The sequence below is a fragment of the Palaemon carinicauda genome, chromosome 11 (assembly GCF_036898095.1).
Source record: "Palaemon carinicauda isolate YSFRI2023 chromosome 11, ASM3689809v2, whole genome shotgun sequence".
NCBI classification, from domain to species: domain Eukaryota; kingdom Metazoa; phylum Arthropoda; class Malacostraca; order Decapoda; family Palaemonidae; genus Palaemon; species Palaemon carinicauda.
The window spans coordinates 119,719,394-119,734,393 of record NC_090735.1 but is presented as its reverse complement, the minus strand read 5'-3'; the positions used below and the strand labels follow the sequence as shown (position 1 = coordinate 119,734,393).

Genomic DNA, 15,000 nt, shown 5'->3' with positions numbered 1-15,000 from the left:
TGGTTAAATGGAGAGGAAGAAGGTTTGCTGAAAGTAATGTTATAAATGACAAAGATTTCAGATGAAATCAGAGACGGATATCAAAGACATCTTAGACCGGTAATGTAATGTTATGTAACATAAAATTATTTGAAAGGAAGGATTTTATGATCCCAAAAATCCTAGAATGCAAGAAAAAATCATGCAATCGATGAAAAGAAGTCAGTGTTCTATCAAAGGATGGGTTTTTATATCTAGAAGGCTAAATTTATGACTTTTCTCTCTCTTTCATTGATTCAGAAGTTGTAGATCAATGTGTACTATGATATTTTAATTAAGAATTTCATCTCTTAAAGAAGGAATTTCTAGATCAAAGTACGCCTGCAACGCACGAATACGTAATTTCAAGTACATTATGTATGCTCACATTCGTTTGTATTGTCAGAGGAAAACACCTTTTAAACGATATGATCTGGTGGAATTCTCCGAGCCTTCACTTGCAAAAAAAAAAAAAAAAAAAAAAAGGTTCAATCAACCCTTTTCGAATGCGCGTGAGCACCTTTTTTGGGTGATTATCTTAATGATTTTTTGATCGCCGTCCTCTCATGGCCTTTAATAAAAAACGGTGAAGATATCACATATAATGGACAGAAACAGTATTTAAAAATGAAAAACCTGTAACAGAGGCGTTATTATTCTAGCATAAAGGTGGAAAAAGAATTCAGTAATAATTAATCAAATTAAGCTATTTCTTATTCCACAAAAAATAACAAAGAGAAACTTATATACATCTATTGGTATGATCACACAACAAAATCTTGCCACTAAACCTACACTAGTATATTTTGACCAAACTGGGCTAATTCATTGATTCATCGGAACCATATTGTCACTGGATGACTAGTATTTAAAAGCGAGTCATTTTGACTAGAGAGGTAGGTTATAGTATAATCATTAATAGGCCCACACATTTCCGATCCCTTCCCTGGAAATCATAGCGCCATGGCACCCTCCACAGGCGAAGTGGAGGAGTTTTTCCTCATGGCGGGCCTCGTCAGTTTCAATTTGAACTTATTTTCAGACTTTTTTTTTTCAATTTTTTTTTTCTCCGGTCTCGTATTGTTTCAGATTCTGTAGACCTATTCTATAAACAAAAACATAAAAACATCCTTCAGGATATATGTTTGGGAATATACTGTATATATATATATATATATATATATATATATATATATATATATATATATATATATATATATATATATATATATATATATACATATATATATATATATATATATATATATATATATATATATATATATATATATATATATATATATATATATATATATATACACACATATATATATATATATATATATATATATATACATAGATATAATATATATATATATATATATATATATATATATATATATATATATATATCATACGTATGTATCAAACAATGAAAATACAAATTTTTCAGAGGAAATAATAAAAAGGATTTCCGAGGCTCAAATGTCTTCAAGATTTTAATTCTACGAAATCAAGATAATTTGTGCTATTTTTTCTTATACAATTTTGACAACAAAAGGCATTTTTAACCTGTGACGCTTCTATATCTATTAAGAGAGTAAATGAAAGCCTACGATTATGGATTATCACGACACAAGCGAGAGCTCATTTGTTTCGAGCAGCTGTTAGCGAATGCTCTCCTGTCAATCATGGAATTTAAGCTATGATAAACGGCCATTTGTCCAGGAGGTTTAGCCTTTGGGCTTCACGGTTTTGACTAACTATATAATTGGATACTTATATTTAACTTCTACTATTACCAGTCTACGATATATTTCAAAATCCATCTATCCACTCGTTAGGGTTCTTCATGTTTATTTGATGACTGCTCTTTAGAGACCCATTTCCTCTCCTAGTTTAGATGGCGTTAGAACTTTTAACCTCGCAAACCACAAAAAAGTTTTACTTTGCTTTTTTCAAATAATTTCCTTTTCTGGTTTCGTGGTTTTTTAATATGCATCATTCTAAAAACCTTTAACCCAATGTTCTACTATGTTATTGTTCGGTGGTTTATTCTTCGCCAATCAATTTTTAATAGTAACTGGATTTCTGATATCCTTACGCGACGTATTGATATATCACCTTCTAATACCAAACACAGGTATACAAAATAATTACATAAGAATAAAAGGTAAATACTCATGAGTTCACAAAATATGGATGAAAATGGGTTTTGGTGAAGTCAACATCAAAACTGAAAAGAAAAAGTGCCTTAAAAATAGTGTGTAAAAATTGCATAAAATTTCTTTTTGAGGGAAATATATGAAGACGGATAAAAATATGAGAATCATATCACACCTCTATAGACCCATGAAATAGGGATAAAATCTGTTATAGAACTTTTACAGAAAATGCTCATCATTTGAAAGTTTTGACAAATATTTACTCCAAGGGCATTTATATATGAACGAGAAGATGTATGATGCCATCAATATTGGCGAATGACTTGGGATACTATCCTTGCACTGGGCGTAAAGCCTTTAAAGACAAACCTTAGTTTCTTGGCAAGTTCTTAGTCAATTCCACAGTGATAAAACTATTGACAAAAAGGCGCCAGAATATTGTTTCTTCGGCGTCTATGACATTCAGAGAGCAACAGACACTAAAACACTGTTCACTGGGTGAGAGTAATCACTGGCTGAGTATTTTCTTGTCAACACATACAGGACAATGTTAAGGTATCGACAAAAATTGGCTGCGTCCTGTGATTTGCTTTTCATGATCTAGCAGATACAAGGTTTCACTTTAGCGTTCCGAGAAAGTCTTCAAAAATTGTACGTCAGCATTGAAAACAGACCCGCTGAAAAATACTGCACCAATCTCCAAGTCAGGCCCAGCAGCAAGGACACCAAATAAAGTCGGTACCCACCAATTATGATGACAGACCAAAGTGCAAAATGTCATACCGCAAAACCTGAGTTGGTTTTTTCTCTCCTTCTGGTGCGACCGACAAATTGCTGATTATTGTACTTTTTGTTTTTCTTTCTATGGATGAGGGCCAGTCATGGAAATGTAATGAAAAGGGACAGAAGAAAATAAAATTCACATTTAAGATAAATCACACGTGAGATCAAACTTGTTGGTGTGTTTCTCGTTCATAGAAGAACTGTGGGAGTTTGAGATATAAGTCATCATGTGTACGCATATACACACACATACGCACATACCCGCGATCACGCGCCCTACTTAACGAAAGTTAACACGAGAGGTTGTGTTAACTCTGAATTCACTATGTCAAGATACTACAGTGATTCTAAATGATGCGATTTCATCTGAAGATGAAACAATGGGGGACTAGGAGAGTTTCAGAAAACAGAAAAAAAGAGGATAGAAATTAAGGAGAGAGAAAGAGAGAAAAAGGCAATACCTCTCTTTCTCACTCTCTCTCTCTCTCTTTGTGGTTGACAGCATACAACCCACCACTTCAGATGTGTATGAACCATCAATTATCAACTTTTAGAGCGAAATAATCTAAATATGCTTATAAAAATGGGCACTGTGCTGAACCAACTTCAGACCAAAAAAGTTAATTTTTTTTTCTTTCGCTAATAGGAAGAAGTCATCTGTGTTTTTGTCGCTTCAATTGTACTCAAGTTAAGGCTACGCCTCCATCGTCAAGCAGCTTCAGTCCAGAGTAAATCAATCTTTTCTCGTTTCCAGAGTATTATTTGCTTTGCCTCAAACAACTAAAATCGCTAAAGTGGCTAAATCACAGGAAATGGCGATGAAAAGACTGCATTCGCTTTGTAGAATTCTTTGTCGGGTTTCAACCAAATTCTTTAGAGGTGTTTTTTACAAACTCTAAATCTTATAATGGATCAAGAAGGCGCCGTTTGATCACAATCGAGTCTGCTTATAATAAGCGATTAAAGAAAAGGAGTCTCGTAGGAAGTCTGACGAGGAAATTATATAGCAAGAGATGACGTGGAGCGCGATTAAATTAGATGCTTGCATGATGATACCCAATGCTTAGAAAATAAATATAATTCATAAGTCTTACCTAATACACCCTTGCGAGAAGAAATGACCAAAGGGACTATGACTTATGCGTCATAAATGGTACAACTGGCTGGCAGTCATAATATTTGCTACCTATTTGCATGATTCAACTACTGTGCTTTTATCAGCGTACGAGATATTATCGCTTAATCAATTTACAAATTGCTAACAAAGCGCACTTACACCGGTGACATGAGCCACTACCTCCTGCTTTCAGTGTGATCTCAACGACGTTAGAGAACCAGAAGTCAATCAATCGATAGGATCAATTTTAAGCAATTCGCCTATCCATGTGCATGGATTTCATTGGGGGTAGCTAATCATGGTAGTTTCGGGGATTTGCCTTTGGATATACATGGTAATACTAGCGCACCTACGAACGTACAGCAGCGCATTTGAACCAAGTTGAACTAGCAGTTGATGCCACATGTAAAAAAAATCTTTGGGATTGAAATACTAATTTAACACCATGGGCTACTCGAAGGTGCTACGACCTGTAGGTGAACATTACCAGGTTAAACTATCGACATGTTCTGACATAAATCACCCGCCAGGTTTAATGAGTTTTGAAACGCCAACGGTTTGCCGCTTTCGTCCCGTCACTGGAATAGTTGCGCTTTCAACCTGTAGTGTTGCTACCATGCGCTAATTAAGATTGAGTTATGTTAATAGTGCTTCTCTTTAAATATCAAATAGAATATACAATCTCTCTTCAAGTTACGGCTAAGGATTCTCTCTCAGCTACTGAAAAATGACGCTACTTAAGAAAAGGTTTTATCAGTAAAGGTTACTTCTTTAGTAAAATAAGACTAAAAAAATAACTTTTTGGATATTCTGGCTTCCACTGTCTGCCAGATGGTTCAGCAACCGATCCCTCAGCTAGACGGAAAACCTTGTGATGTGATGACCAGGCTCCTCTGGTGGGCAGTAACACGGAAACATCACGGGAAAAAGGAGATGGTATATCCTCAGGGTCAGTGGTGTCGGTAGGGATAAAATGTATCACTGATATATACATGTATATATAAATTTATACATAGGTTCTTTCTCTACCACCAGATGGCACTGCATCAGTCTGGCACAAAAATTAATAAGGCATCAGATTCACGGGATACACAACAGCAGAAAATAGTCCTTGAGAAATAGGATAGTGGAGGAGGAAGAAGAAGAGAGGAGTAGAAAGAGGAGAAGATTAGAAGGAGGAGGTGGTCATGCAGAAATGCTCCTTTGAAGTCTCCCTTCCTGCAAGCAGAGACTACGCCTCCGTCAAGTAACCCGTGATAGCATTTAAACGTTAAAAGGGAGTCCTTATAAAATCATATTCATATTAATGCTAGAAGTGTCTTAAAATGATCAGTATTATTGGCGAGAATTCCCATCCTCGCCCAAGCGAGAGTCCGCGCACCGAGAAGACTACGATCGCCTCGTCTGACTCGAGTTATTGCTTGGTTTAGCCAGATTGAGTGTGTACAGTTATCCACTTCCGTTCCGCATTATTTGGTTGTCCCGAGAAGTTCACGGCTCGAGTAACGTTATGACGAGAGCGAATGGTCCATGTAATGGAATTAGAACTGATACCTCCTTGCCTTTCGTATATTATTATTATGAATTACGTGGAAAAAATAAAAATGAAAAATCAAAGGCAAAATCTACCTTAGGGCCTTCGTGTTTTCAATCTTCTTTTCAGTTTTACCAGCGGAAACGGATAACATACTTATTAACATATGTCTGGCATGACGCAAAGGTTGGAGGTATATTAAGCACATAAATAATATTGATAGTTAAATTTCCCTTTATTTTCGAGGTGCTCCAATCCGAGGATTTACCGCTTCAGGTAAACATCTCTTTAAAACATTACCTGTTAATGGACTGTCACTCAAATCTATTAAGCTAAAATGCAGCCCACATTTCCTCCTGCAATGTTAGTGATTGCACATCCGGGATACTGACTGAGTGGGTTCTCAGTTTCAATCTTCTTGTGTTCGATATTTCATTAGTATAATTTCCGACTTACAGCTACGCTTCGTCAGAGCCATGTAAAATCGTCGCGTGGCATTTTTAAAGGCATTATTAAAGTTTCCTGAAATAAAAAATAGCTCCTTAGTTAACTGGAGCTAATACAATCTGTATTAGCGTGAAGCCTCTTAAATTTGGTGAGATTTCATGTTAGTTGTCAATTTTTAATGACACTAATTTGGCTTTACAGGAATGGATGAAAATGAAGGGTACTCTGCAATTGTATAATTGTTTTTTTTTTTCTCGTGCGTAATTTCCCTACTATTTAGTTTTATAATACTTCTTTACTTAGACGAATGATAAAGATATCATAAGCCTCTAACTAATTATTGATGTTTGGCAAAAGAAAGAGTCCAGGGAGCAGTCTAGCGGGATGAGCGAACAATGAATTGAATAAGTACTACAATAAATATATGAAGTTTTGTCCATAAAAAAGATCCAATTTGTTCTTAAAAATGAGTCGGTTGTATTAGTAGCCAAATTATTTCATTTAAAGAAGTTTTATTTTAGTGCCACATAACTGAATTTTCGGAACTCAGAGGCTAATATACATCAGATAACTTTTCCTCTGTTTCTTTTTAATAATAGTGATGAAAAACCATTTAAGCAATTTCGGAATATAATAGGTGATTTTAGATTGAATTTTGACGAGAAATAGGGTAATGTTTATAATTCTAGCAGCAAAAAAATATCTGAATTTTGTGAAAATTGAATGGACTACTAGGAGCAGGAACCGGTACTAGCACAACTAGTGATCTAGCAAAAAATGGTAAGAAGAGCTGGTCAGTACCGAAGAGGTCTTAAGTACCGAAAACTTTCTTCAACAGAGAATAAGATAAAATTGTTTCTACCCTTGCAGAAAGGACATTCACAAAAAAAAAGTTTGAGTTTATCATGACAAAGTAATGCTTATTAAAGCTGACTAGATTCGGATAAAAATGAGTGTGGTTCTCTCACATCAGCTGGTAAATGGTAATCAATTATTATAGACCTACGCGTAAAAGGTTCATCAAAATATTTTCAACGTTTATTCTATTTTGTGAAGAGATCATTATTCACCTACATAGTTTTACAATATCTATTTGCAAAGGAGGATAAACGGTGTATTTGGCAAAGCTCTCCGAAGCACGGGGAAGCCAGGCTTCAGTCATCCTCGGGTAATCCGAGATTGGTAGGATATTGTGCTAAATTTCTGTTTAATCTTAATGAAAGGAAGGAACGAATTACTTCAGATCTGATTACAGTGAGGTGTGCTTCTTCGTGCTTTATTAAAGAGTAAAGGTTGTGTTCATGAAATTCATGACGTGACTGCCAGTTTGGGTGTACAGGTTCCAGATCTCTCTCTCTCTCTCTCTCGAACTTATTGAATCTACTTCTAGAACAATTTCGTTCGCGTTCAGTTTCATTTTATCGTGTCTTCTTTAGTTCTGGTAAAAACAAAGCCTTTCGTAGTGCTTAGAAATCTAACCTTTTTGTTCTTTTAATGAGAGACAGAATCATCACACCTCTGCATTGCGTAGGACTATGACATACCTAGGTATTCGTTAAATTGCCATTATGTACAGCATGACTGACCAGTGCCATTCATAAAGCAGTCGACACATACAATCTATAACGCTGGCAACACTTACATATCCCTAACTTCACAACGAGTATTATTTAGAAAAAAAAAAGAAAACACCGAGGTGTTTTGTTTTTAACTGTGTCACTTGTTTTTATATATATCCTATAACTTTATGGAGTATTGCCACATCATGGACGTAGACGTTTAAATGTTACGACTCAAAGCAGGTGTTCACAAATCAGGTGTTGGGCGGAGTAAAAAGTACAACATTTTTCATTCGCTGTGAGCATGCTTGACAGGCTGACTGTCGCCGCTAAGAGACTGGGATTGCTGTTGCTGAGGATTGCTGCCTTCAAGAACCATTCTTCTATGGACCAATCCTGCAGCATCTGGTTCCGCTGGACCATTTAGACAGGGCTGGGACGCAAGTGGCTCAGCTCCTTCATGTATAGTATTTAGTACCTGGTGCACTATTGCTGGTGCACTATCCGTATCTGTCACCCCAACTCCTCCTTCTCCACCAGCTTCTGGAACACCAATTGACCCACAACCTGCAGGAGGGACTCCTGCGGCAGCACCAGTGGCTGTGGGGACCACACCCAGACTAGCTTCGTTCTTATCGATGCCAATAGGCTTCCCGCCACCCATTACTTGATGCGTGATCGCGGGACCCGAAGGTTGAACTGAAGGGTGTGGTCCTGCTGGCGGGACTGCATTGTCGACGTGCATCTGGTCGTCCAGCCGCCCATTCCTGGCGAGGGGGCTTTCGTTTCCACCATCGAAGTGGGCTAAGGACTCGAAGGTGGTCGTGGGAGAGGAAAGGGAATGTTGGCGCGAGGAGGAGGATGTCGACAGTGAGTTAGAAGAGGCCGATGGCGTGGTGGCGTTGATGTGGCCAACGATGAGCTGCTCGTCAGAGAAGTCGAGAGCAACGCTCACGTGGTACAGCATGTTGCAGGTGGCGATCACGTACTCGCATAAGGAGAACCAGCTAAAGGCTGAGGAAAGAACCACAAAAGAAGATTAGTGCATTATCACAACTTTTAGAAAGTTTATTGTAAATGTTTAAACCTCATTTAATTTATGTATGAATCTATTGTTTACATTGATTAGATGTTTAATTGCTATTAACTTAGTGTTTAAGCCAAGTTTATATGTACATGCAAATCATAAACTGATAACTAGAGCGAGGAGGGGTTCCATTCAGCCACATTTAAGGTTCATCAACAATAAAAAATAAACTTTTATTGTCATGCTGTAAAAAAATAGAATAGTGTTATAATTGGGAAGAGTTGCTATCATTTTGAAATTCAGATGTCATGTGATGAAAAATTGTTAAACTATAAAAATAAACTAGAATAGTTTAATAATAGATAATAGTAGCTATTCTTTTACATCCCTCTAAGTATTTGGTGTTAGAGGTTCTTGCGCTTTAAAGAAAACCAGGACATTTTGATAACCAAATATTAATTAAATATTCCTTTTGGCATTCAATGACACCAGAGAAAAAGTAGAATTTTCTAAAAAAAAAAAAAAAATAAATTACACCCTTATCTGGAGGAGCTAACTTGATTAGTAATTTCATAAGAAAACGCATACAGTTATCAAAAGAAAATTGTCATTTCTACCAAAGCCATTAAAAACAATAGATAATAAATAATATATTCAAATAAATAGTTTATTGTGAAGGATATCACCATTTAAATAACACGAAGTATAGTTTACTTTAGCAACGTTGTTTCCAAAAATTCTTAAAATTTCGTTAGTAATTAAAACCAGCGAAGTATTACATGTACAACTTTTCATCCTTGAAAACCGTAATACCGGAATTTGCTTGTTAATTTATGATTAAATACAATTTCATAGGATGATGCAATCTGTAAATGAGTGATAATTCCTCTCGAAAATGTTATCTTTCAAAAGGGAATTTATTGTTTTAAAAATTACGAAAACCTGAATAATATCTATATTCGCATTGAATATTCTCATTTCGAAATTGTGATTGGAATGGAATAAAGACATTTGGAAAACAAACTTTTATAAGAAAATCTAAAAACCTAATATAGGTCTGTTTTAATTAACATTTATTCAAAAGTTTTTAAATGCTTCTAGACTTGCTGGAACTATACCCTTGAATTGTTATCAGTTTGTCATCCTAAATATATTAAACTCTTGAAGATCTACCAGTAAAATAATAATACAGATAAGATCCTTTGGGGAAAAATCTGAAAAAGATCACCGTCATAAGAAATAATATATCTGGGTATAATAGTCCCATCTCCCTTTGATGGCAAGATTAGAAATTAGCTGATGAGAACAGTATACTTCAAACTCTAAGGGTTTCCTTTGTTACCATCACTAGATTTATCTTGGATTCAAAACTTTTATTGTCTCATCATGAATTGATGCAATTTGTCTTAAACTGTATTTATTGTTTTACAATTAGCATGTTAAATTGAAATAAAATCCCCTTAATTTCCTCTCCAGGAATACGACTTGGAATCAAATCCCTTCGGCTATTTATCATTAACATGTTTGAATTACAATAAAATTCTCTTAATTTCTTCAACACGAATACGACGTAGAATTAACCACCTTCTAATATTTATCATTAACAAGTTTGAATTAAAATAAAACCCCCTTAATTTTCTCAACACGAATAGGAATTGGAATAAAATTCCTTTTGCTATTAATCATTAACATGTTTTAAATGAAATAAAATCCCATTAATTTCCTCACCATGAATATGACTTAGAATCAAACCCCTTCTACTATTTATCATTAACATTTTTAAATTGAATTAAAATCCCCCTAATTTCCACACCACGAATACGAATTGGAATCAAATCCCTTCGGCTATTTATCATCAACATGTTTTAATTGAAATAAAATCCCATTAATTTCCTCACCACGAATACGAATTGGAATCAAATCCCTTCGGCTATTTATCATCAACATGTTTTAATTGAAATAAAATCCCATTAATTTCCTCACCACGAATACGAATTGGAATCAAATCCCTTCGGCTATTTATCATCAACATGTTTTAATTGAAATAAAATCCCATTAATTTCCTCACCATGAATACGACTTAGAATCAAACCCCTTCTACTATTTATCATTAACATGTTTTAATTGAAATAAAATCCCATTAATTTCCTCACCACGAATACGAATTGGAATCAAACCCCTACTACTATTTATCATTAACATTTTTAAATTGAATTAAAATCCCCTCAATTTCCACACCACGAATTGGAATCAAATCCCTTCGGCTATTTATCATTAACCTCTTTTAATTGAAATGAAATCCCCTTAACTTCTTCACCATGAATACGACTTAGAATCAAACTCCTTCTACTATTTATCATTAACATTTTTAAATTGAATTAAAATCCCCTCAATTTCCACACCACGAATTGGAATCAAATCCCTTCGGCTATTTATCATTAACCTCTTTTAATTGAAATGAAATCCCCTTAACCTCTTCACCACGAATACGACTTAGAATCAAACTCCTTCTACTATTTATCATTAACATTTTTAAATTGAATTAAAATCCCCCTAATTTCTACACCACGAATGCAAATTGGAATCAAAGCCCTTCTGCTATTTATCATTAATATGTTTTAATTAAAATAAAATTCCCCTAATTTTCTCACTACGAATACGAATTGGAATCAAATCCCTTCGGCTATTTATCATCAACATGTTTTAATTGAAATAAAATCCCATTAATTTCCTCACCACGAATACGAATTGGAATCAAATCCCTTCGGCTATTTATCATCAACATGTTTTAATTGAAATAAAATCCCATTAATTTCCTCACCACGAATACGAATTGGAATCAAATCCCTTCGGCTATTTATCATCAACATGTTTTAATTGAAATAAAATCCCATTAATTTCCTCACCACGAATACGAATTGGAATCAAATCCCTTCGGCTATTTATCATCAACATGTTTTAATTGAAATAAAATCCCATTAATTTCCTCACCACGAATACGAATTGGAATCAAATCCCTTCGGCTATTTATCATCAACATGTTTTAATTGAAATAAAATCCCATTAATTTCCTCACCATGAATACGACTTAGAATCAAACCCCTTCTACTATTTATCATTAACATGTTTTAATTGAAATAAAATCCCATTAATTTCCTCACCACGAATACGAATTGGAATCAAACCCCTACTACTATTTATCATTAACATTTTTAAATTGAATTAAAATCCCCTCAATTTCCACACCACGAATTGGAATCAAATCCCTTCGGCTATTTATCATTAACCTCTTTTAATTGAAATGAAATCCCCTTAACTTCTTCACCATGAATACGACTTAGAATCAAACTCCTTCTACTATTTATCATTAACATTTTTAAATTGAATTAAAATCCCCTCAATTTCCACACCACGAATTGGAATCAAATCCCTTCGGCTATTTATCATTAACCTCTTTTAATTGAAATGAAATCCCCTTAACCTCTTCACCACGAATACGACTTAGAATCAAACTCCTTCTACTATTTATCATTAACATTTTTAAATTGAATTAAAATCCCCCTAATTTCTACACCACGAATGCAAATTGGAATCAAAGCCCTTCTGCTATTTATCATTAATATGTTTTAATTAAAATAAAATTCCCCTAATTTTCTCACTACGAATACGAATTGGAATCAAATCCCTTTGGCTATTTATCATTAACATGTTTGAATTGAAATAAAATCCCCCTAATTTCCTCAACACGAATATGAATTGGAATCAAATCCCTTTGGCTATTTATCAGTAACATGTTTTAATTGAAATAAAATCCCCCTAATTTCCTCACCATGATTACTAATTGGAATCAAATCTCTTTGGATATTTATCATTAACATGTTTTTATTGAAATAAAATCCCCCTAATTTCCTCACCATGAGTACTAATTGGAATCAAATCCCTTTGGCTATTTATCATCAACATGCTTGAATCAAAATAAAATCCCTTTATTTTCTACATCACGAATACGACTTGGAATTATCCCCCTTAATTTCCTCACCCATGGGCTGGCAAAAGACACGATGACGCCAGAAAAAGAAGAGCAGTCCTCCAGTCGAAGCCAGCTTGATTCCGAAGATCCACTTCTTCTGCGAAAAAGACCTCAAGAGTCGAGGGGACAGAGTGTGCCTCACGGCTCGCACCACTCGGATCACGCACAGCATGTACACCAAAGACACCAGCATGAACAGGGTAAACAGCTTCTCGTGCACAGCTGTAGGGGAAAGATGGGGAATTAGTATGGAAGGCACAAGTTGAATTATATATATATATATATATATATATATATATATATATATATATATATATATATATATATATATATATATATATATATTTATATATACATATGTGTGTTTGTGTGTGTATGTGCGTGCATATAAGGTATGTATATAGATTCAATAAAAGGCTAAATATGATAGTACATATTCAAGTTTACCTAGCTATTATTCTTATTGAAACTATTTATCATGTAGGTACAAAGGAAACCATATAAAATATACACACCAGTCTGTGCACATATTCATGTAAGTAAACAGTACATTGAACATACATCAATCTGAAATACGGCCATAATTTTGTATCTAATTCTATTAAAAATTTCACCTCAATAAATCTACCAAGTAACCTGCCAACTCGTATAACCATCATGCATTACATATAATGCCAAATGGTGTCACTGATCTTATAAATTGTGACACTAGATAATTCTTTTTAAACAAATATGTAACCCAGTCACGAATATACTTTGATCATTAGTTCTACCAGCTGTTCATCTTCAAGTTATTTTTGTTGTATTCATTATGATAAATTGCCAAAAGTGATTTTTTGGTGCTTAAGGAAGAGGAGAGTCTAGGAGAATTTGGTTAGAATGGTAGAGATGATGTAAAAATGAACAAGGACTAAAGTAATAACAGCTGGTGGGGAAACAGAAACCTTTGAAGTTAGTATTGGATTACACCAGGGGTCAGCTTTAAGCCCGTTTTTATTTGCGGTGGTCATGGATGTGTTACGTGAAGAGATCAGAAATGAAGAGTTCTGGGAGTAGCTATATACAGATGATTCGGTGATTGCCGCTGTAAATGAGGCAAACTTACAGAGAAGGGTTGTAGAATGGCAAGAGACTTTGAAGAGGGGTAGTTTGAGAGTAAATGTCGATAAGACTGAGGCTATGGTGAGGAGTAAGGAAGGTAGTGACAGGATAGCTATGCATGAAAGTAGAGGCTCGGTTATAAAACAAGTAGAACAATTCAGATACTTGGTATCTACTATAAATCAGGAGGGAGGATGTGAGGCTGAAGTTGAGAATAGGATAAAAGTAGCCTGGGGGAAGTGGAGGGAGGTAGCTCGAGTGGTATGTGATAGGAAAATGCCAATCAAGCTAAAAGTGAAAACCTATAACACAGTGATTGGACTGGAAAACATGGGCTCTAAGACGGAAAGAGAGAGCAAAGCTTGAGAGAATAGAGATGAGAATGCTGAGGTAGATTATGAGAATATCACTGATTGAAAGGTTGGAAGATGATAAAATAGGAAGACTGGCAGGCGTAGTGAAGATTACAGAGCTGATAAGAGTCAGGACTGAGATGGTGTGGGCACATGTTGTAGATGGATGGTGGGGAGGGAGTGAGGAGGGCTTAGGAGGAACCTATTAGGGGGAGAAGATCGACAGGGAGGTAGAGAATTAGATGGCGAAAGGAGGTGAGGGATGATATGGAGAGAAGAGGTTTGGACTTTGGAGGAAGAGGATGCCTTTGTTAGAAGGCATTGGAAATGGCGCATCAGGCAACCAACCCCTTAATGTAGGGATAGCGGTGGGAAAGAACCACATTAATTTCAAAATTATTTCACAAAACTTAGCATCGCCTATATCCTTTTCTCAGCCTACTCGAATTATTTGCATACAACCTTTGGGCTACAAACTTTATGTTAACTTTGACGCATTTCGTAATTATCGCTTTGGAAAAGAAAACACGAAAATAGATATAAAATATTCTATGGCCCTAGCAACACCAACTGAATATCTTCAGAGGGAAGAATATCTTGGAGCTTTTCCAGATGACCTAATTAACTTTCCGGAAGAAAAAGGAACCATTTATCATTTTAACTCATAAGAAACAGATACTGCTCTGTGATGTTTATCATTAACAAGAAGCCATAATTTGGTTTCCTTCTTTTCTTCTGTCCAACTATGGAAATAGAAAAGGTGTGCTATTATTTCGTAAAGGCTTAGATTTTATTAATAACAATATCTTCGGTTCGAGAATACTGTGGTGTTGCATAAATTGCATAAAATTCACAACTAAAAAAAT

At 35.1% G+C, this 15,000-nt stretch overlaps 1 protein-coding gene across 1 annotated transcript in view; it reads right to left on the bottom strand.

The window, feature by feature from the left end:
* Nucleotides 1–1,441: 1,441 nt before the first annotated feature.
* Nucleotides 1,442–15,000, bottom strand: part of LOC137650146 (post-GPI attachment to proteins factor 2-like) — a 335,720-nt gene continuing 322,161 nt past the window's right edge. Inside the window, exons 3-4 of the mRNA XM_068383298.1 lie at nucleotides 12,690–12,902; nucleotides 1,442–8,637 (exon numbers count right to left, since the gene is read on the bottom strand). Coding sequence (XP_068239399.1) covers nucleotides 7,913–8,637; nucleotides 12,690–12,902 — 938 coding nt within the window. The 3' untranslated portion in view covers nucleotides 1,442–7,912. The remainder of the gene's footprint in view (nucleotides 8,638–12,689; nucleotides 12,903–15,000) is intronic.